The sequence below is a fragment of the Vidua macroura genome, chromosome 8, assembly GCF_024509145.1.
Source record: "Vidua macroura isolate BioBank_ID:100142 chromosome 8, ASM2450914v1, whole genome shotgun sequence".
Lineage (NCBI taxonomy): Eukaryota > Metazoa > Chordata > Aves > Passeriformes > Viduidae > Vidua > Vidua macroura.
The window spans coordinates 26,938,644-26,962,622 of record NC_071578.1 but is presented as its reverse complement, the minus strand read 5'-3'; the positions used below and the strand labels follow the sequence as shown (position 1 = coordinate 26,962,622).

General features: G+C 40.5%; 1 protein-coding gene across 1 annotated transcript; it reads right to left on the bottom strand.

Annotated features, from left to right (window-relative positions):
- Positions 1-271: 271 nt before the first annotated feature.
- MMRN2 (multimerin 2) lies at positions 272-23,190 on the bottom strand. Its single transcript, XM_053984409.1, has 7 exons — positions 22,817-23,190; positions 12,798-12,920; positions 12,421-12,527; positions 10,375-10,440; positions 9,123-9,296; positions 6,167-8,071; positions 272-5,152 (listed from the first exon to the last, which is right to left on the bottom strand). The coding sequence occupies exons 1-7, from the start codon at positions 23,095-23,097 to the stop codon at positions 4,764-4,766; spliced, it is 3,045 nt and encodes a 1,014-aa protein (XP_053840384.1). The 5' UTR covers positions 23,098-23,190; the 3' UTR covers positions 272-4,763.
- Positions 23,191-23,979: the final 789 nt, after the last annotated feature.

The following is a 23,979-nucleotide window of genomic DNA, read 5'->3' as shown; positions in this document are numbered from 1 at the left end:
ATGACTTGGAAATCCTAATATTGTAACTAAATAACTCCCTACTTTTTCATACCTCGTTTATGGTTCCCCCCCCCCCCCCCAGTCTCTGAATAAGTTGTTAATTACTGCCTTTATTGTTCAGTGATATTGAAAAGTATTTGGTGCTCTCTAAGTTCAAGCTCTTAATTCTTTGCACGAAATTTAAATTCGGGTGCAACAGTAAAAAATAGTGTTTCCTTCTCCTGGTTTTTATCCCTGTGTTACAGCAAAGCCAAAAGTAAGTCAAAATCAAATAATACTTTTATTTGAACATATGCAAGTTCACTACATGTTGGTTTTATTCGTATAAATTTGCCTTAAGCTTACCAGGTAAAAAGAGGAAAAACAAAGGGACAGGGAATTTTGTAGTTGCTATTTATTCCCTCTGTGTACAACATTCTTTTTGTTTAATAGTGTCCAAGGTATGAGATTTGATTTTAATATGTGTATATACTGCTTGTTGCAAAAATATGCAGGTGCTTCTGTATTCTTGCTAAATTTACTCTGGTTTTTATGATTCAAGCAAATGAAGACCAGTCAAGGGGATATCTCTCACCTGTGAGTACTATGAAGAGAGTGTCAGAATCTTCTCATTGCAGAAATGTATTGGCTTCTACTCTCCATAGAGTTCACCCTTAGTTTACAAGGAGAAAGAAGTAAGATCAGCTTCTGTTCTCTTTTTTGCGTTTAATCAAGAATAATTTTAGATTTAGATACATATGTTTTACAGTAGCTAGAAAGGTTTGATATCTGAACATCATAAAAACTGTTACCAATATATTATAATTATAAGCCTTGATTTGTTTTTCCTATACAATCAAGTGTTAAATTCTTGCAGTATAGTTCTGGGAAGTGCAGTGGAAAGATCAGCAATGTAGTTTCAAACCTTTCTGACTGTAACACAAAATACCAGGAAATTAGACTGCATAAAGGTTTTGTCTCCTTAAATTAGTATCTTGGCAAAGTAAACCTTTTTCCTATGGTTGTGGCTATTTTGGAATGGAATGTCTTCAGTGGCTGCATGGTCGTGGTCGGATTTAAAACTGGGATTTCATGCTAGCGTTGCAGGAGGACATAAGGAAAGTTGTGGGTGTTTGCACCTGGCCGTGTTCTGAGGAGCAGCTTTTTCTCTCGGTGTTGCTTCGTGCAACGGCCGCAGGGTGGTGCTGTGTCCTAAAGAAAGGATTTGGGAAAACGGGAGTTTTGAGTGACAGTAAGTTCTACTGCCTGCGAGTAATGAATACCAAAATGTTCTCCGTTATAAATGGGCGGGTTTGAGCACTAGGTAGAATACGTTACTGGTGAGCTTGCATCAGTATCTAAGACGTGAAACAGCTTTATCCAGTGAAATGTGTAAACACCACACATGGATGTTTTGTGGGCACACCAAAAAGCAAACTGAGTAGTTAGCAAACTGAAGCACAAACTTTGAAATAAATAGTAGAAGTATCACCAAATTCAGAAAGGATCAAATTTAATTCTATTAATTTCCATAATTCCTTCTGCAGTTCTATCTTCACCTTTCCCCAGAACACCACTTTGGTCTTTCTCACTGATGCTAATGCAGTAGATCAGTATCAGCTGTGAATCAGAGCCAGGAAAGGACCACTGCTGTGGGCTGACCATATCCTGAGTGCTTCATGAGGAGACCTCCTTGGGCTTCAGACTCTGGCTTGATGTGAATATTATCTGAAGAATTCAGGCATTGCTGGTCTATAGAAAGTAAAATTGTTTATATATGATACAGTCAGTACTTGAATTTGGAGTACAGTAAGGAGATTGTCTAATGGAAAAGAAAAAAAAATTAGGAGACTTTAGTTTTAAAATGTACTATAAGATACTGACATTCATAAAGCAGCAGATCAGTAACAAAGTAATTCCATGAAGGCAGTAAGCTGTGCAGCTTTCTACCTTATTACAAAGCTTAGTGCTTTAATCTGGAAACACAGAAACTTGAAGCAGTGGCAATGTTTTCTGTCAGGTTTCTAGGAAGTACTAAAAGCTGCTGGAAGCCTTTATTTTTAAATATGAGTGTCAGATTGATAGTACATGTATCTGTATCCTGGAGTGAGCACATGTTTCTGTGCCTATTGCTGCCTGGCCATCAGGCACATTAGTCAGTCTGCTGTGAGGGATCCTGAAGCTCTTACAAACAACTCTTCCCAGTGCCTATGGTCAGCTTCAGGTTGTTTTTCATGTTTGGAAAGTCTCCTAAATCCACTGAGCCAACCAATAGCTGTATTTTAAATTATCTTCATTAAATTCATTTCTCTGGTTTGCCTAAAAATACAGGTCATAGTGGTGTGGCTATGTTGATCTAAAAAAGCCCAAACAACCATCCCACCCAAAAAATGCAGGAGTGGTTTAGATGGAGGCTTATTTAAAAGCTGGTTTATTGCTTTGAACAAACAAAACCACAGCCCAGTAAATTAATCATCGTTCTCTTGTTGCTTGAGAAGGAAGTCAGTCTTCCTGGCTTATGCAGCCAGCAGAGTGATTTATCCCATTGTCTTTGATTAGTTTTTTGCCCCATAAAAATTAGTCTTCCAGTCAAGTGTGTCTTCTTTGTACGTGCAGGTGGCAAACTTAAGCACATATTTGAAGACAACTTTAGAATACAAAAACATCTTTAAATTAACATTTTGTTCACTCTGGAATCAGTGCTCTCTGAACTCATCTGGCATGTTCTTCAACAAAAGTACTCTGATAAGCACAAGGAAGGACACAAAACCTGACTGGATGAACTGCAGTGCTCTCTGCAACCTCCTGTGTCCATTTCCAAGTGGTTTTCATTCCAGTTGAAGCTTTCTGTCAAAGTTTAAAAAACAAAGTGTTCTGAAATATATACATGTATCATATCCCCCATATGTAACATACACATATTCCACAGTGGTACTTTTTTGTGGAACTTGGCTGATAGATGCAGAATTGGTGTGCACTGAAGATGAGGTGTTCCTTGAAGCACCCTGACCTAGGCAGCACACTTGGCCTGGCTCTGCAGATTGCTGCCACCACAAAAGTCAGGAATTGGAGGAACACTGGTAGAAACCCATCCAAGCCACCCCAGGATGGTAGCTTTGTACTAAAAGAACCTAATCTTAAAATTTGATGGTTTTCTTCATTCACCTCTTCAATTTTATTCTTTTTCTTCCCTTAGATGCTATGAGCAAAAGTGGGACAGAAAATGACAGTGAGTTTGCAGGCACTTTGTGCTGCCTGCAGCACAGCAGTGTGAGCCATGGCTCCATGCTAGAAAAACAGGAGCACCTGGCCTGGGCATCTCCTGTGGAAATCAGCATTGGCCAGGAGGAGAGAAGGAGCATTTTTTGTTGTTAGTTTTCATGGGTTTTTCAGGATAGAGAAAACAATCTTCTCAGCAAGTCAGTAGCTGAAATTGCTTTGTGGCTTTATTTCAAAAGATAGATATTGTCTGCTTGTCAGACTTGCTTTAAGTGCATTGTGTGTTGGGGGTTTTTAATAACTAATGATAGGTTAGTATTGCTTAGAATACAGGTAGGTGGGGAGAAAATTCTTAACAGCAGAATAGATTTGTTAAAAAATGCTACCTTAAAAGGGTGCAATTTGCAGAATAATTTATATCTTCATCAAAAATACTGTAAATTTCAAAGTGCATTGAATTTTGGCAAATTTAATTGTTTTAATATTGCTATGTAAGGAATTAGGATAGATAAAAATACCACAATACTTGAACTTCTTTAATGTGAAAGTCTTTGGGCAGTTTTATTTGACAAGAGAAAAGTTTAAGACATGACCAGGCATGGTCACTTTGAAGTTTTGGAAATAAAAAACCCTCTACATTTCAGAAGTTCTACTCTTTGGTTTACTGTAATTACAAATTTATATTCAGCAGTGACAACAGACCAATGAGCATGCCTTTTGATTTTGGTTTTGCTTGCTTGGTTTTAAAATATTTACTGAATACTGAACTCTGGGCTGGATTCATGATAATCTTCAGGATTAACTTTAGAGATAAACTGCATTTTCACCAACATTTCTAAAATATTGTTGACGTTTTCCTAGTGTCTAATTGTAAATGTAATTCATCTTAACAATGCTTTAAATTTTTGCAGTGTAGCTGAAATACATCACAGGCCAAGAAACAAAGACTGGACCGTTTAGGAGATCCTTGCTTGCAAATATTGGCAATAGAGAGAATTTTACTGTGTTTGATGGATCTCTTCTAGTGTTCCTGTTGTGCACAAACTGAAACATTGGAGTGAGTTGCAGAAGTTTCCAAGATAGTCTGTGGTCCCCAGAGAACTAAAAGGTAAAATTGCCCTGGCTTCTGGGTTTTAAGGTACCATCCACATAACATGGAAGTGTGCAGTCCTACCTAAAATCTTTTCCTTGCCGCTGACTGGGAGTATTTGTCGTGAAAGGATATTCTTTTGCCAAGGGAAAGGAGAAATTTGTGTTAAAGGTGAAGAAAGTCCCACAAAACATTTATGTGCAGTTCTCACATTGGAAGAATTTGGGGATGTGATGTGTGTGCTGATACATCTGGAGTCCAAACCATTAGCTTTTCACTTGAAAGAAAATCCCATTGCTGCTCATAAGCAACTAATTAAAAGCCAAACACTTCCAGAAAAGAAGCATGAAGACAAAACTAGGGTAGTGCTATGTTTAAACACATGCAGTAGCATTGAATACATCACAGATGAAGCAATAGTGAATGCATCCATTGCATCTATGGAAGGAGATTAATAAAACATAAATGTCACTATTCAAGTTTTAGATATTAGGAATCCACCCATAGTTGTCCCAGGTGGGCTTCGCTTCACTACAGAGCCGTGCAGCAATTCAAAGCACACTGTCTCCCCCTTCTCCATTTCTGCTATAGCAAAAGTAGTCATGGTGTTTCCATGTGGGCTTTTCCTCTGACTGCTTGAGAGAGTTCTTTTGTACCCACGGCTGAAGGAGAGTTGTCCCAGTGCTGGTCCTGAGCTGAACTCCACAGAGATGACAAACAGGTAGACACCTTTGTGTGGTGCTTTAAAGTGGCCATGTTCAGAGAAGTAGCTGTTTCCATAATTGAGGTACGTTTCATTAAACCTCACAGCTTTTTCTTTATCCTTTCTTTCTGAGAATCCTACGTGGAATGCCACCAATGAGTCTGAAAAAGAAAGAGGAACAGGATTTTAGCAGTGAGTGAGCGCTCTTCTCTCCCCAGGGTCCCCAAGGTGAATCCCTATCAGGCCTGATTTTTATATGCTTCTTTGCAAAGCTAGACACTGGAAATGGTTATGTGCATTGGAGCAGATCAAACGCTTCTCTGGAACTCTTGGAAAAGTATAATGCTGGGACCACCCAGGAGGAAAAAAATAGCACTCTTGCTGTCCCAAAAATAAATTAGTTAAGAATATGTTCTCTGCTTATTCAGTCTTGACTACAGTTTTGCAGCACAGCTGCCTAAAGGGGCTGATTTTTGCTCTGCTATTGCTCTGTTATTAGTCCATAGCAAGGGCTACAATCATAAAAGCCAATGTTAAAACTCTGGTGGTTGTAATTACCAGGTGCTTATGGTCACGTGCTTACAGGGAAAGGGAACTGGCCAGTCCCAGTGAAGTATAAGCTGAAAACTTGTCTCTGAAGCTTGGTTGTAAGAGAGGGAGTATGTGCCCTTTGGTCAGTCCTGCCTGTTCCACTTGCACAGATTATAGCAGTTCATTTAGTGTGTCTGTCTGTGTTGAGAAGGATTTGGTGCTTTGAGTACACTCCTTCCAGAGCCAAGTAACAAGGAAAAAGAAGTATTCCACATAAGCTTACTAAGAGAAGACTGCTATGCATTAACATGAGCATCTACAAACAAAATTTGTCTTCTAAACACCTAAATTTGAATTAGTTCAAGACCAATTTCCTAGCAGCTATAACGGGTGTAATTTTATTGGCCTTAACCATACTACAGTAGAATATCAACTTGCTTCTCACTCAAACTGCTTTTTTTTTCTCTACTCAAACTGGTGGAAGGGGAGGATGTAAGTAATGTCAGAATTTCTCCCTCCAGCATCCCACAAGATACCTGATAGTTCTTATAACTAATACTAATATGCTCTGTGTGTGGAACTTGCATCAGGGCCTAGAAAGAAGCTAGACCTGTACATGAGCAAGTAAAAGAAAAGGAACACACCTTTTTCCACAAATTCTGTCTGCACTGTATTTCTTCCACTTATTGTTTGTGTATTTTCTCTGTGCTTCTCAGACCTTTTCTTGTCTCTTTGCTTGTCTTGACCTTTCTGTTGCCTTCTCCCTTTTTTGTGCAGCATTGACTGAATCTTTGTAACATCCAGACTTATATTTGAGGCATCTAATTCTTCATTGCTTCCAAATAGTTTTTTGAAAGTCACCAGATGTTCCTCCAGATTCCGCTTGATGGTTGCTAAATCTGCAGAGAGGATTTCTACTGAAACATTGAGTGGCTCAATCACGTTTGCTATTGTATGATTGCAGCAGAGGCTTATGTCACCTCTGGATTCATGCCTCTTGATTGCCAGGCTCAGGTGTTTGATATCATTCTTCAGTGTCATGATATCATTATAAGCTGAGCTCTCCAAGGAGTCATCTTTGGCAGCCTCATAGTTAGGTTCCATGTGTTCTATGACACTGTGTTGAGTGCTGACTTCATGTAGACTTGAGGAGGTTTGTGTTTCCTCCTCGGGGTGCTTAGGAGGCCTTTGAGCATCATGATTATTCTGGTGACTTCTCTCCAAGGGATGAAATCTCCTCAGAAGAGATTCTAAAGTCACATTTTGTTCTTGCAGTTTATCTGAGAAGTGTCTGAGAGATTCTTGCAGCTGAAATACTGATGGTATTAGGCTACTAAAATCATCTTCAAAAAAGACATCCAGAAATTCATGTCTCAGTAAAGCCTCCAGTGCTTCTTCATGCCGCATTGCATCTTTCAAAAGAGAGCTAAAAGAGCTGTTGAGATACTTGATGTGTCGATGAATTTCTTCATCTTTCTTCTTCAGCAAGCCCATGTCTTCTGAAAAAGCTGTAACCTGTGATTGAAGCTGTCTGTTCTCCTCTTGACGGAGGTTAAGAGACAGATGGATGGATGGAATAGCTGAGGAGAGCTCTTCAATTTCATTCTTGAAGAAATCTCTGAAAACTGACTCTAAGTGCTTCATATCCTTTGACTGGGTATCTTCAAGGGAATAAGTGCTATTCCTTGGATCTTCCTCCAGTACATCAGTGTCAGTAGATACTCTGTGGCAATTGCATTCCTCCATGTACCGCAGCAGATCTGAATAGTTTTCCTGAAGGTTTGAGAGAGTGTAGTTGAGCTCTGATATCTGCCTTTCCATTGCTGCATTGTTTTCTTCCATAATAACTGATTTCTCAGCTAAAGTTATTGTAAGATCTTCTGGCCTATACTTTGACATGTTTTTCTTTAACTCCTTAAACCACCTCTCTAAAACTACAATATTCTGAAAGGCCACATCTGACTCCATGTAAAGTTCTTTAAGCTGCTTGGCATGCCCTGACAGTATTTCATTCATATGCTTGATGGTTAATTGGCTGTTTTCATCTTTGGGACCATGATGTAAAGAGAGTTCTGTTAAATTTTTTTTCAAAGCATCCAATTTAATTTCAAGAAGGTTTTGCTCTTGTTTCATGTTTGCTATGCTGTTGTTCAAAGCTAAGAAATGGGACTGCTGTATCTTATGAAGCTTCTTGAGTCTTGTGTCAGTATCTGCCTTGATCATGCTGAGATTATAGTGAATATTAGCCTGCTGCATGTGCACTTTGTTCTCTATATCTCTTTTTGCCTGATCAACTTTCACTACGTTTTCTTGGACTTTTGATTCAAATTTAGTTCCCAGCTCCTGGAATTCCTTCTTGGGCACAGTGCTTTCTTGGAATCTTTCTATGCTTTTCTTGTTGGCTTCCACATCATGGGACAGGTTTCTTACTATGTTGGAGAGGTTCTGTAAGCTTTTGTTGAAGCTTGCCCACATCGGGTTAAAATGTTTTCTTAGAAAATTCTCCACATGAGGAAACAAAACTTGCTGCAGAAGCCTTTCCTGATGATCTGTTAATACAGTTGAAAAAAAAAAAATTAAGTTCTACTTTTGGAATACAGTCTAGACAGGTTAACTCAAGTGTTCATTTTTCTATAGTAGTTGCTGTCTTACTCCCCAGAATCTGACCTCATGATAAATTTCAACAATTGCAAAAATAACCTATTGTTAAATCAAGGTTACTATGAAGCACGTGGTGTCTAAGAGTGAATAGAAAATAACTTGGATATGTATTGACTTCCCCATTTATGTCTTAAAAATGATGCTTTTGAAACCCCTGGATGGGGTTGTGGTTTTTCCAGTGGCCATAACTGTCCATTTTCTCAACAGTTCTTAGTTGGTGGGCTATTCCTGTTTTGACTGTGTCATAATGTTCTTTTTCTCATGCTTTCAACAAATACAGCATCTTAACAGCTGAATAGTCTAGGTCAGGAGTAAATAACTTGAAAAATCTGTGAGGTATCTGGACTGTATGAAAATTATACTAAGGCTCAGTTTCTGACTTTAAAGTTCAAACTTGAGTGCCTTGAAGTTCACTGAGTACTATAGTCTGTATCATTAGAAAATGTTTCTGCAAGCCAGTGGCTCACTATGGTAGGTTAAATTTAGCATCTCTTTTTTTTTCCTCATTCCCGTATATGGCAGAAACAGTGTTCCAGAGATGGGTCAAATGTTACATTTTCTCATGTAACACCAGTGTGCTATTCCACACATCAGATTATATAGCATGAGTATGGAAAAAGAACAGATCTATACTCTGCATCCCCACAGAAGAGAAGCCATAGAAGCAGAATAGTAAGGTTAATAAATTTTCCATATAAGCAACATCTTTATTCTGTGATTAAGGCATATTCTGAACAGTGCCTTTTCTCTCATTTCACATTTCAAGTTACTCTTTGGTTCATTCATTTGCATTGGGATTGCACCCATTTTTTTTCTGTCTGTAGAAGCAACCAGCAGACCAAGGAATATCAGGGTATTTTTGCTTTCACATTTTCTTTCTGATTTGTGTGGTTTCACAGGGCCTGTCATGGGCTGATAATTCTGCATCAGACCTCTCACCTGAATTGCTCTTGTTCACTTCTAACACCATGCTTGTACCGTTGTTTTCAAATAGTCTCTGTAAGTCACCTAAGGTGCTGGCTGCTTGATGAATATCACTTTGAAGATCATCCAGTAAAGCCTCATGATTTTGAATGACTTCGAACATTTCTCTTGAATCCACTGATGTTGACACTAGTCACAAGATTAGAAAAACAAAGTCATGCAACAGGGTGCAGCGACCAGGTGACAGGTATTCATGCAAGACCTCCGAGAACACCTGTCTGGTTTTTATATTGAAAATTTTGCACTGACATTTAGGGGGTCTGTTGATTTCTGGCACCTTAAATTGCAGTTTATCTGCAAGGATTTTTTCCAACAGTGATGGAAACCTAATATATTCAAATATTTGCAGAGAACTTCAGCTACAACCGCCATGATGGCAATAAAATGCTCTTAATTAGGAATCTCCCCATGCCATAAAAATGTTTTGGAATACTAACTCTTTTCAAGCCATTGACTGAAAGGATGGCAAGCTTTAACAGCCTAGAATAAAAGGAGGGGATGAAAGAGCAATTGAGACATTGCACTGAGGAGTCAGGAGCACAGTGTGTAAGTGTCAGAGCTGACTCATGGAGGAGCCCTTTAACTGATGTTTTTCTAAATAAATACTTGTGAATTTCAACTGTAGATTTCAAAGTGTGCAATACTTCCCTGAAGCTAATTGCTGAAAGGCCCTTAATAGCACTGCAAGCCGCACCACTTCCCAGGTGGTAAGGGAGGGTCCTTCGTGGTGCTTACACTGGTAGGGTGGAGTGCCTGAGATACAAATCTAGGGTACCTTGTAATTTTAGTCTCAGAGCTTCTGGGGGGCCATTCTAAAATAGCATTTTCAGTGGATTGTTTTTCTGGTAGATTTTTGTGAGCATGTTGTGCTGTCCTGTGAACTCTCTTTGCAGAGCAAGGGGTTAACATCCACGCCACTGAAAGGGGTACGGCTCTGCACCAGCTGGCATCCACTGTTGACCAGACAGCTTTGACACTTTGGGATGCTTTGTTGTGAACATTCACAGAGTGTTATAGCAAAAGCCCTCATTTATGTCAATAAATGTATTCTTTCAAAGCTTTCCCAGAGAATGCTTTCACTAGAGAGTTTGTCCATAGCGTATCACTTTAAAATTACAGTTTCAAATATTTTTTTCTTTTTTTTTTTCCTCCTGATCAGTGACTGAGAGGTAAAGGGATGACAAACAAAATAACTTCAAGCACATACTGTGGTTTGAGAACTCTTCTTCTCGTCCTTCAGTTTCAGTTCCTGGCACCAGAATAAAATTAGGATCTGCAATTGAGATATGATACAGCTGTGAAAATGTTTTAGATGCAGAAACTACTGCAGTTTAGTAAGACCACACAGGAATTTCATGTGTCATGTAAATGGTATGGAGACAGGCTTCCTGGGGAAAGAACACCTTCTCTGGAGAACTTATTTTTCTTGCACTGGCAAACAACATTGCATACATGGCAGTGCTATGCAGTATAGTGTGGGGATTTTTAATTCATGCCAAGCTTTGCTCATAAGAAATTAGTCTATTGCAAATAAATGGGGCTTTTTTCTTTTCTGGGGGTCCCATCTCTAGATGGGAAATTCCTCTTCCTTGTTCCACAGTTACCTGAACATTCTGGTGGCAGCAGCAGCATTGAGTGATGCTGTACAAATGAGAAGATCCTGATGGAGGAGCTGGTTTTGGTCAATGAGTGTAACCATAGAGAGACTAAAATAATTACCCTGCATTTGGTGATATCTTTCCAATATTATGAGTGAAGTTCACCAAGAGATCAACCCACAAATGAAAGCTATCTGTGAAGAAAAGCTAAACCTACAGAGATTTTTATCTGTGAAGTCTGTAGATGAGTTAGATGTAGAGTGTGGAAAAAAATTCAGACTTATGTTTGCCTTTATTGTTATGGTTGACTTAATTGCTAAAGGGAATTACCTTTTATCCATTTAAATTCCTTTAATTCCATTTAAATTCTTAAATCTGTTTAAATTCTGCTTTTTGAGTATTATTTGCTTAATCTTGACAATGCCATTTTTAAACCACCATTCAGTTTTTTTAAACCACACTGTCTCCTCTCTCTCTTTATTAGCAGGTGCAGAGATCATAGAATCATAGAATGGTTTGGGTTAGAAGGGGCCTTAAAAACCATTTAGTTCCCACCCCTTCACCATGGCAGGGAAACTCCCACTAGACCAAGCTGCTCAGAGACCCATCCAACCTTGCCTAGAACACTTCCAAATACGGAAGTGTTTCTCTGGGAGAAACACAGTTTCTCTGGGAGACGTGTTCCAGTGCTTTACCACCCTCACAGCAAAGTATTTCTTCCTAATACTAAACCTGCCCTATTTCAGTTTGAAGCCCTTTCCACTGGTCTTACCACTACATGCCATGCCCTTGTGAAAAGTGCCTCTCCATCTCTCGTGTAGCCCCATTAGGTGCTCTGAAGTCTTGTTGAGCCTTTTCTTCCCCAGGCTGAGGAGCCCCAACTCGCTTAGCCTGCATCCATAGCAGAGGTGCTCCTGGGCTCACTCCAACAGGTCCATGTCCTTAAGGTGGGGACCCCAGAGCTGGATGCAGGACTCCAGGTGGAGTCTCAGGAGGACAGAGCAGAGGGGCAAAATCCCTTCCCTCAACCTGCTGCCCCCACTGCTTTATTCTCCAGTGCAATGAGTTACAGTAGTTCACTCTAAAGGCTTTCCTGGAGGTTAGTCTGGGCACTGTTCCTGCCTGTGCTGTAGAGCTGCTCCCTGCTCAAGGAGCCAGTGCCTTTGCAGCCAGGGTAAGCAGAGAGGAGGAGCAATGCAAACTGCGGAGTGAAGGCTGCCCTCTTCTCTGAACTTGGACACCTTGTGATTTCCAAGCCAGATGATTTCATCCTGTGAAGTGACCATAGGAGCATTTCACATACTAGTGTTGCTTTCTGATGTCACCAGTTTCTACCTGGAATTAGGTGTTCCTAGATGGACTTGTCTAAGATGAACATCTGACAGGCTTTCCAGCAAATTAATACCTTTCTCCATGTGTAACAATTACAAAGGTGCTATTAACAGAACAATAAATAGCTAATGCTGTTTAACTATTAATTGCAGCTAATTATGACTGCTCTTGTCTCAAAGTATCTGTGATTTGGGACATAGCAGACTGAAAAAAGCAAGGCATCAATTCTAAAAAAAAGGAGAAAAATTAGGCAAATTAATTTCTTGCCGTTGTGCCTGGCATTTAGTCATTCATTCCTATACTCGTTCTCCAGCTTTGCTTACCATGCTGTTCACAGTCCTTGCCAGTAAATCCAGGGCAGCATTTCCACTGCAAAGACTTCAAAGTCTTCTGTTTCACTTGGTAGACTGGCTTCAGAGCTGTCCTGTACCTGGGGAGGAAGGGTCTGGGCATTAGATTTATTGTAATAGAGTCCTTTGCAATCAAGTTTGGACTGATCCTGAATGCTGTAGTATTCTGATGAGGTGTAGAAAGCATTTTTTATTAACACATTATGCCAAAATGTCACGGTTACCAAAGATAGAAATTTGGTTATAACTCCCCTAGAAATAATGATGAGGCTTCAGTACTGTTGAAAACATCTTTTAGATATTTCAGAGAAAATTCTTTTTTCTTCACTGGTTTTATTTAGGACACTTACATGATCTTCTGGCAGTCTGGGGCTCCGTTTGGGCAGGGCTGTTGGGAGTTGACAATGTACTTCTCCTTCATGCAGGCTTCTATGTATGTGACCAGACGAGACTGCGTGAAGGAGCACCAGTTCCTAATGGAAGAAAAACGTGGGAAAAGAGTTTGAAGTAGGTCTCGAAGTCTCTGGCTGTAACAGTGCCAAGAAAAAGTGAAATGCAGAAGGGCCTTTATTTTTACTTCTGTATTTTTTCCCAGCTGTATGATGAGGAAAGTGGAAAATGCTTCCTACCTTCTCTCCCTCCACTCCCAATTCATTTGTTTTCATTTGAGATGTTTATCTGAGTTTGTTACAAAAGGACTGATTGTCTGAACTTTGATGTGTTAGTTCCATTTCCAGTCCTTTCATTTTGCAGGAGAAATTTCCAACCCATGATAACCTGTGGGTTAATGTCACTTTAAATGTCAAATTGCCTTTCTAGGCACGTTGCCATTTCAGATGCCTAATGACTGACTCATCAGGTTGAGGCAGACTGCTTCTGAAAACTTTAATCCAACATTAATTCCATTAATAATATCTTCCTAAGTATTGCTTCTTCAAGATAATATAGTACGTGATTGCATTTTATGAAATAGGCTAGCTTCAAAATAATTTCTTCCATCACCTGTAGGAAAATAATTTTGGGGGGAAAAAGGGTTGTTTTAGTTTTATGCTTCTAGCAAGGACAAGTGAGTTTTAATAGTCTGATTAATTTTCCAAGTCAGAATTACATAGGCAGCTATTAATCCCAGAGTGTAGGTGAGCCTCTTCCTTTAAAGTCAAAACTTGGCATGCAGTGTTAGCTGAAATTTGATTATTAAATCCAAGACCAGAAGGGACAGGAAGTGACGAGTAATAACTATAATGGAAACAGCTGAACTTTAGGCAGTGTATTTTTAAATGGGAATACAGGAACCAAATCTCCGACTATCAGCATATATGGAAAAAGTTTGCCCCTCTCAGGGAGTTGGTGAAACAATGGGGAACCGAGTCCTGCACAAAAGCAGAAGCTGGCACTGCAGCAGCCAGGAGAAGGGGAGGAAGCTGCAAGGAAGCTGCAAGGAAGCTGCAAACATCAGGATGGAAGAGTAGACAGCCTGGGCTAGATGGGAACAGTTCACCAGGCTTGCTGGGCCATAGCCGGTTTTGCTTCCTTGTTTTTTAAGGAAAATGTGATTGAGATTTCAGCCAGCACTCATGCAAGCAAAACTCTTCATCTGTTAGAAGCAAGGGCAGGAATCTGGCAAAGGCTGCAGTGCGGGAAAAGCAGGTCAGGAAAGGAGGCTGCTGCCTTTGTTGTGATTTCCAGCCAAAACAACTCGCTTGAGTTGTAGCTTTGAGGCCTTTACAAGTGGCTAGAGGAAATTTTGGGCCTATGATCAATGGGAGTCTTGGTTCTTACAGGACTGAACTAGAAGACAAATCCACAACTTTTTGTTGAAGTATTACTCTTCCAGAGTCAAACACTGCTTGTGTCAGAGTATAAAACCACTCATAAAATCCAGCAGAGCAGCACATGTGCTCTGGTGACGTCTGCCCCCAAGGTAAGCCGAAGTTTACCAGGATTATTGTTGCCAGGCTTTAACAGCTGTGGCACTTTTCTGGTATTTGGTGTCACTTAAATAACTCTAAAACAGGGACCTGGTTTGTGCTTGGTTTTGGGCTGTCCTCTCTCATGCGCTTGGCAAGACATAGCTGGGAGAGGCCTTCCCCCTCAAATCCTCTCTACTGTTTCCTGGGGAAATGAAGTGCCCAAGCATTGTTGCTGGAGCTCGCTGGTATCGTTGCTAGGTGCAGGATCCCTGCCCCTGCCAGCAGGATGCCTGCCAGATCTAGGCAGGAGTCTGCATTCAGTGTGGAAACCTCCTTTTAAAACAGGATTCTTTGGCTTCAGGCTTTTGTTCTTTCCTAATGAAAACAATCCACACCCAGTGAATCATCATCTGGGCTGATTTTTTTTTTCCCACTATATGCGAATCCTTCCTAAGAAGTCCTTGGAGTCATGTCACCCACATAGAGCAGAGCCAAATGTGCACATGCATCAACCTGTGTGAGCAAGGATGAGGCACTGTGGGACTCTGAGTGCTTTTGCTGTATTGCACAGGTGGATGTGCAAAAACAGAACAGAAAACACAAGGATTCCTTTTCAAAACATGTTGAAGTGTTGGAGGTACCTGGTGAGCTTCCCAGTTGTAGAAAGGGGTTATGTTGTATCAGAAATTGAATCAGTGGTTTGTGGGTATTCTCAGCTCAGTCAGAGAGAAAGAGAAAGGTTTTCTAACCAGGCAAGAGCCTGGGAAGCAGTTGGGAAAGAATGTAAATAATTCTCTAATCTACCTTGTTATTCACATTGTTTATAAATATGTTCTGTCACTCTGTGTCATTCACTGCACACCAATGGTGTGACATGTTTTCACTCTATGACCAATGAAATGAGTCTTCTCGATGTTCTCTTATATAGAGCGGTGCATTTGAAATAAATCAGAGCTCATTTTCTTATCCTTCTGATCTGGAGTTCTCTGTTCCCGTCCTGCTTATCAGCATCAGTGGTTGATCCCAACTTGATGCCTGCTTTGGACAGTTACTAGTATTCTGCATAATGAATAGGATGGGGGGGAAGGGGGAATATGATGGACTCTCAATAAAAAAACCTCCTTTAATGCTTGTCACAGTTCTTTATGTCCAGTTTTCTTTACTATATATTCACTGGTTCTCTCTCACTTGATCTTAAAGGTTTATTTGTGGAGCTGAAGGGCTATGTAATACCATGTTGTGGTTTTAATCACAAACACTTTCAGAGGTTTTGAGTTCCATAAAACTTATCAAAGTTTATTCTTTCCTCAAGTAGATAAGGCCTGTAATGAGCTGCCAAATAGATACATGTGCCAAAGATGAAACTTCTATTGCAGTAACTTTTGCACAACTTGTCAAATGCTTCCTTTAGGGAAACTTTGCTCTCTGTAACTAAAAATACTCAACGGGATTAACCTTGAGGGAAAATATGTCATTCTTTAATGTTAAGTGCAACAATGTAAAAGATTAAGAAGGGCTTGATCTAAAGTTTAGTGAGGCATGCAGGACTTCTCAAGCTGTGAAATTTCAAAGAGCTGCTCCTTCACAAATAGCACTTTCTTTCTTGAGCTGGTTTCTGGAACACAGCAGCTTTGTGTCCTACTGCTGCGTTTATTCTCCTGGTTGTAACTATGTTGCTTCATTCACTGAATATGTAACCAACTTAACACCCTTTGCTTTTATTCTCTTTAATACAGTTTCCTTTAGTGCAAACTTCTGCTGCCCGGAAGAGAGAGGGACAGAGAGAAGCTGCTCATGTGAGGAGAGCACAAAAACCTTCCCTGTAATCTGGTGAACAGTAACGTTTATCACAATGCTGAAAGTTAAAGCAGCTCTTGAGGGAGCCCTAGCAAATTCAGGGCTGCCAATGTTTCATTTGTTCAGTGGCTTTTCCTGGTTCATGTTGCAAAGAAATGAATCCCTGTTTTTTTTTAAACCAGGAAAAAGTGTTTTAATAGTTTTCTTTGCTAGCCTGTGGTGTTGTTTGTTGGGGTTTTTCCCCCCTAGACTACATTCTAATCTTATTAAATAGAGTCTTGACATGCATCTATTCACTTCTGCCTAATTCTGAGGCAGAAAAGGCAGCTGTATTCTTATGTCTGAAGTTAAATATATCTGATGACAAAGCATTCTATATTTAAATAAGATTCAGCAAATGTAGGTTAGCTCAAGCTCTTTTTATGTGAATCTTTCAGGTGTTTAGGAACTGATATGAAGATGACTATTTTCCTACATTGGATCTAGTTCTGCTTTTACTGAAACATAGCAAAATGGAGGCAGTTCTTTCTCTGATTCTAGGATTTGACTGGGCCACCTTTTATCATCAGAAACAAAATAAAACCCACAGAACCAGGAGAAAAGGTTAGATGGCTGCTCTGCAGTAATTGACCCTGCTTAGATGAATATAGGGTAGTGTCTTTCCTTCATACAGACAATTACAGCGTGTCAGTGAGGGTGAGTAATGCTCCCCAGCTCAGCAAGGGACTGACACACTTTGGTTCTCTTTGCTACATGTTCTCTTGATTGGCACTGCAGTGCATAATTTTAGAAGTTTCCTAGGTCAGTGGAATTTTTGCCTGAACAAAAGCTTCAGGAATTCAGGATGTTGGGATGTTTTCCATAAGTTTTGTTATTCTTTTGGCTGTACTGGTCCAACTGAGTTGTCCTTCACCATCAGTTTCCTCAGGTTTCTATTCTCAGGGAAGCCAGTGTCTATAATTACTTTGAAAACTCCTGCCTAGCTATGCCTGTGTCTACTACTCACAGTGTGCAAAACTTTTCAAAACCACAACATTTTCCTATGCAGCACAAAAGGCACCAGATGAGCAGTAATTCCTGCTTAGTGTGCTATAGAAATGTAGTAGAAGACTGTTATTTCAGTTTGAACAAGTGGTTTTCCACTGACTTGTACAGAATGACTTCTGATTTATACCAGTTGAAGAAGAATATAAGAAGGAGGCTTTAGCTGTGGTTGGTTTTTTCCTCAGTGCAATATCTCACTGACAAGAAAAAGCAGCCTCAATAAAACAGAAATAAAGTACCACATTTAAATTAATCCAAACTAAGACTGGGCATGTCAGTATTGAGACAGATGTATCTTTTTCTATTTTATGGAATACAGAAAGGGTTCAGCTGTTGGGAAGGTACTGGCTCTCCAAAGCAGCATGGTGTGCCACTGGGTTTTTAATTAGCAGATAAGTGATGCCTGGTGGTCTGTCAGTGAATTCTCCAGCTCTTCCCAGGCAGCCAGCAACCCTGTATTCAAATCAGACAGCAGAAACTCTCATATTTCTCCTTCTTTCCCTCAGGAAAACTCCCAAAGGGAGTAGAACTCCCTCTCAGGCAGGGTCTGGCATCTTCCCATGTCTCATCCCATGAAACACCCTGGTTTTCACTGGGGTGAGAGCAGATTGATTTGCAGTTCACCTTAACAAACTGGACTGAAAAGAGTGGTAGTGGTGGTTTCAAACATGTGGTTTCCATGCAGTGCTGGAAATCTTCCAGAATCCTGAGTAACCCATGTTGAATGCAGTGTGAATTCCAACAGTTAAACTGTTATCAGTTGGGGTAGTCCTGTCCTGCAGGACATCCTAAAACCACAGTGCAGTGAAGACTTTCAGAGTAAATGCAGTCCTGAACTGGGAGCAAGAGTTCAAGGAACAGCAGGCTTGACTGGGAGCTGATTTTGAGCCAAATTCAACTGCTGTACAAACTATTTCAGAGAAGTAAATGCAAAAGGATTTTCCTCTTCAAGAGCATCCACAGCCATTACCTCATTTCTATTATCCCCCCTCAATGGAAGCTTTACAGCCCATTGAGAGGGCAGCTTACACTTGGATTTTATCCTTTGATTCCTGCAGACTCAAGTTCACCCCTAGTACAGCCTGACCACTCCTTTGTCAGACCTCATCTGGAAGCAGGAATTGCAGCCAGTGGCCACCCTTTGGCACACCTGTGCTGATGCCAGGGAGTCAAAACTGCTTGGGAAGTCCAGCTTCCCACTGGCACGTGCTCAGGGTGAGGGCAGCGTGCGACAAGGTTTGCCCTGACGGAGTTTGGGGCATGAGGGGAGATTTGTTCAGGGCTGCCCACTGATCACTTGTTCAAGGGGCTCTGACCTGCACAAGCAAGAAGGTGTTGGGTCCAGGTGGTGATAGTGCTGACAGTGATTCTGTGGCTGTGCTGAAACAGGAGCTCCCTTGCTATCTGCTGAAGAAATTAATTGCTGCAGCGTGCAGTAATGAGCTGTGAAACAAATCAGTCCCGTGGGCACAGAGGGTTCAATAACTCCTGCACTGTGTGGAATGGAGCTGTGTCATTTGCATCAAGCAGGCTAATGGGGGGCTATTCCACCTGCAGCTGAGCCATTCAATATTGGAGCCAAATATTGGAGAATTTCCCAAAGTCCTGAAAGGAGCCAAGTGCCTAACTTTGATAGGAAACCATTGCTTCTGTTGATTCACTTGGCACTGCCAAAGCTATTGTTGAGCACTCAATGTCTGTTCCACTGCTTTGCAGGATGTTGAGGGCTGAAAGTCACTTTTAGCTGCACTTCATCCAAACTGTTTTACTTTAAGCATATGTTCTGTGCCCCTTTGGTGGGAAATTTCAGTATCCCATAAGCTTCCTACAAAAGCCCCTGCCTTGTTTTGAAGAAATAGATGAGTCAATGTGAAACTGGTCTTAATTAAATTAATGGATTCTTCCTGTAAAAGCAGACAAAAAATAATAAGCTATTAAGATTGAACAATGACTTTCCTTAGAATAAGTGACTTGGGTTTTCTCTGCTTGTGGAGGATAACTTGGGAGGATAGTTACATGTTTTGACACACTGGGTAGTCACAAGAACAGGCCTGATTCTTCGTGGCTTCTTGATGTGGAATGAGAGGAAGAGGTGAGTGTTTCAGAGAGAAAACAACATACCTGGCTGACATCAGGAAATCTTCCTCTAATCAGGGGTGACTTCAGAGAATTGTGTGTCCAAAATGCAAAATATATTAGTGAAATTAAGGATTTGCTTAAGCTGAAGATTTCTGCCTTTCCTATTTAATAGGTCAGGTGGTAGAGTTTGGGGACTTTTTAATTTTGTCTTTCCATTTTTTGCAGGTATGTTGCAAAAAAAAAAAAAAATCCCAGGAGATGACATTGTGTGTTTGTGGATTAAAAATAAAGAAGGAAAAATTAACCTCCCCAGGGGCCCCTTAGCAATGGTTTCACTTCTGGAAACAAGTTCTGTGAGACTTTGGATAGATGGGGAAGCCAGCTGTAGTTGCTGTGCTCCTTCCCATTCCAGCACCACCGTCCATTTCTCCCTTACAGGGTGAGCCATCCACCTGGGAACTGGCTCTGTCAGTGTTGTTACTGAGGGGGAAGGTTCAAAATAACCTCTGCTTTTTCCTAAGATTATTTTTAGCCTGGAATGCTTAAGTGATCTGGTTTACAGTGTTACTTGACAGACAGGTCAGGCTAACTGAGGTACAGGCAGCTTTGGGCTTTGCTGTCGGAGCTGTATGTGCCTTTTACATGCTTCATTTGTCTTGGTTTCTTTAATGAAATACAGCACTGAGTGCATGAAATCTGAGTTGTGAGCCTGACTGTTCCTGATGTACAGGTCTCTTAATTTCCCTTTTGAATTCTGCTGAAAGTTTTGGGTACATGTGAATCCATTTACCTCAGCAGTAGAATAAAATAGCTGAAGTCAAACCACAGAGCTGCTGGGGAGAAAAGCAATATAAAAGTTGATTTCCTTTGGAAAGTTGGCTTCTTTTGATAGTTTTGATTTTGTACACGTACAGACACTTATCCAGTTGAACATGCAGAACTTCTCCTGTTTGTTCAGATACAAGCAACAGCTGAGATACTAAACTGTTACCTAGTTCTTCCTCTAAAGGCCAGTGACTTCTTACTGATTTATATTTTAAAACTCTTACATGAGAAGTTTTATTATTCCTAGAGGAATTAGCAAAATAACTTATCCAAGTATTTGACTGGGATCTAATGAGTCATTTCATCTCACATGTTGAAACAGAAACCAGAGGATTCTGATTAGTACCTTGCAGTACTTAGTCATGATGGTCTCAATTAGTCAAATAACTGCAATATGAAAAATGATGCTATACATTTTTTTTAAATGTAAGAATATTTTGTAACTACCACTATTCCTAATACAAAAGGAAAATAAGAAGTGGTTGAACAAAACACTGCTTTTAATTTTTTTGAATAATGAGAGTCCAAACATTGTCACAAAGACCAAGTTACCATAGACTTCGTTTGTTTCCTAGTTCTGTGAAAAAGATATTTTCTTATTTCAAAATCAAACTAGATGTGAGATATCATTTTGGTAGAAAACTATTCTCCACCATCGTGGACTTTTTTTGGCATGTCTGTCACACCTTTTCATGGCATGTCTTTCTTTCCCTTTATCTCTCAATTCCTATTTAACTCCTGATGCTTTTCTTCTTGTTCTCCTCCTGAGAGATATAAACCCCATTTCTTGATGTTTTTTTTCCAGGGAATGTGTCACACTTGTAGGGAGGAAATACCAGATTTGTGACAACATCGTGTCTGTGCCTAGCAGAGTACTGCAGCCACAGCAGCTGACAGGCATGCAAGGACTTCATGCTCTGAAGGTGCGTTGTTTCAACCATTTTAGAATTTGGAGTGTGGTTATAAGAAGAATTGTGATGTCCCTTCTTATTCATCCTCTCTCCCTTTACTTTTAGATACAATTCCTCTCAAAGTCTCGAGTTTCTTTCCTAAGACCTAGCAGCTGCCTGGCCTTTTGTGTGCTGTGTGAGAGCTCTACAAAACAGCAAATACCTTAAAGCTACTGCCAGACTATCCAAAGAATTGGATTGTCTGTAGTCATCCACATAGCTTAATAATTAGGAAGAATGTTATGATTTGACTCATTATGCAACTATCTCCATAAAAGAAGGAAGTATTTCTCTCCTTGGGAGGAAATTAGGATGAGTCATAGCTGGTATTGAGCTGAATTAGACAAGCTGGTGCTGAACAGAGCTACAGAGCCAAGGAAGAAATCCTGATTAGGACAGTATATGACATCATGCTGACCTTTTTACAGCATTGAATTTTCATAGTACTGGGAATTTTCAGAATGTTTTCAGCATTTCAACCAGCAGCCAAATGATTACCACCTTGCAGAGTAACTTGGAAGCACAGAGTACCCCTTGGGCCTTGTTTCCTTCCTTTGACCATGTCTGAACTGCATTAACCAGGAGCTGGTTAATTAACAGAGCACGTCATTATCGAACACTACCCATCAGGAAGCCTTGCAGGCTTTAGGAAGTGCCTTGGGGCTATTAGGGGAGGTACAGATTTTTGGGAAGGTGTAGTATAAAAGACAGCAAGGTTTTCATACACTCACCCATGTTACATGCAGAAGGGAGGCCTTAATTTTACATGTAGATGAGATTAGAAACAAGATTGCATTCTTCAGTTTGCATGAAAGGGAAGCATGACATGAGCAAGGTTTTATAGTCTCTTTCCGTATCACTTTTTTCCTTTCCTCAAGAACATTTAAAGGGAAAAATACCAGGGCATCCTAAAGCACTGAGCTGTGAACAGCACTCAGAGTGCTGCTGTTTCAGCTCTCCTGAACAGGGTTCTCCTGTACCCATCCATCAAGGCCATAAAAGATTAATTCACTGTCCTGCTTGGTTTTCAGCTATTTTAAACATTTAGAGACCTACTTACATGCCCTGTAAAACTTACACAAATCACAGGGTATTTCTAGTGAAGTACATGCCTTTTGCTCTCAGAATGACTATTCTTCTGCTACAGATTACCAGGAAAAGCATTTTGCTGGCATGAAAACCTTTGGAAGGGGGTGGGGGTGTGAAATTTGTAGTAATTTTCATTCTTATTCATTATTTTTTACTTCATTATATTTACTCCTCACTATTTTTATTTTGCTAACATCCTGCCATTACCTTTCCATCTCTATTTCTAAGGCCCAAGTCTGCAGGCAGGCACAGTCTGCTGATAGGCAACGTTTGCCATGCTCAGCAGAAATAATCAGCATTGGTTCATGATAAGAAACAGTCAGTAAATTAACTTCCTCTAACTCTGTTTTGCCAGAGGTAGTGTTTTGGTTTATGGCAGAACTGGGAAACTTCACCTCTGCCAGGTGTGTGCACACCCCTAACCCCATTCTGCTGCTTAGATTAAGCAAAGAGTTGGTCCCATCTGTGGTTTCATCCTCCACAGGTAATTCAGCTTTCTGTTTGCATAGTTAAAGCATTTAAACCACTCTTGTTTGGATATAGATCGGCCCCTAAAATGTAATGTATTTTAATGAGAAACTTCTAATGAAAACAGTCGTGTATCAACAGAATATGGAAGTATCAGAGAGGATTGCACTCTTGTTATGTGTAAGACAGACATGCTGGGGTACTTACCCATTTCGGGGCTGTGGGCTCGCAGCTTCCAAATCCCCCCTCTCTTCCAGATGTGAGGAGATCACACTTGAAGGGTAATCTTGAGTATCCTCCCTGAGCCCTTCTGCCTCCCAGTAACCTTCTTGGCGTGGCAGAGGAGCTCTCTGGGGGTATGCAGAGGTCTCATGAACTGGTGGCTTTAAGCTGTGCAGGGAACCATCACGATATCCATGATGGTCTGCGTGTTCCACCAGCTTTGCCAGTCCTACTGTACTACAGACCAGCAAAAGCTTCACGAGCATCCTGGGCTTCTTCCCCCCCAGTTACACCTGCCTCTTGTTCTTTTCTCTGAAGCTCAGCCTGAATTAATTCAGAAATGCCCCAGCAATATTCTTTAACTGCAAAGTTGGAAGAAGGAAGGAAAAAATAAAAAAAAAAAAATGTAACAAAGAGCGGAAAGAGCTTTCGGCCCTCCCAGCTACTGTGGAAACGTCCGTGGCTATTGAACAATGTGAGCCTGGTTCCTGTGTGGGGCTCAGACGTCTCTGACAGGGGGGAAAATGAGGTGGTAAGAATATAACTTATTCAAGGAACTTCTGAGCTTGACTGCCTTCTAAACTTATCTGTGAACAGGAACTCAGCTTTTATCAACTGCCTTCTCCGTCAGGCACAGGAAAAGGATGTTAGCTTAAAGGAAAGGAAGAGAAAAGAAAGGAAAGAAAATGCTGAGTGCTCTAACAGACTCTCATTACACTGCCAGAAAATGTCACAGACCTGCCTGGTCCAGTGCTGCACGTGGAAGATTTTCCTACAGTTTAAGGGCTGAAATACCTTGGCTTTAGCAGCAGAGTATTTGTGGTATGTAGAACGAATTGTGGACATTGAGGGACTCAGGGCAAATAAAAAAGTAAAAAAGAGCCTACAAACATCCTTTCTTCTGCGACCTTTGCAAAATAGCTCTGTGAATCATAGTCTGTTCCCATCAAAATGGAAGATTTTCATCAAGTTGTCCTTCAGAGAGGTCAGGATAATTGAGCATTTTTAAGAATTTCTGTTTGGGTTGTCATCTCTGGGTGTCAGGCCTAATTTTTTTTTTTTTTTTTTTTTTTTTTTTTTTTTTTTTTGTATTTTTAATTATCATTAAAAGAAAAACTACTAGCCAAGAGCTGCTGTCAAGAGCTACC

Coding starts and splice junctions, on each gene's coding strand:
- MMRN2 (XM_053984409.1), bottom strand. CDS start 23,097: ATGCTCGTGAAGCTTTTGCTGGTCTGTAGTACAGTAGGACTGGCAAAG. Junction 12,528..12,797: donor CCAGACTGCCAGAAGATCAT/GTAAGTGTCCTA, acceptor CTTCCTCCCCAG/GTACAGGACAGCTCTGAAGC. Junction 5,153..6,166: donor GACAGAATTTGTGGAAAAAG/GTGTGTTCCTTT, acceptor TTTCTTTTTCAG/ACTCATTGGTGGCATTCCAC.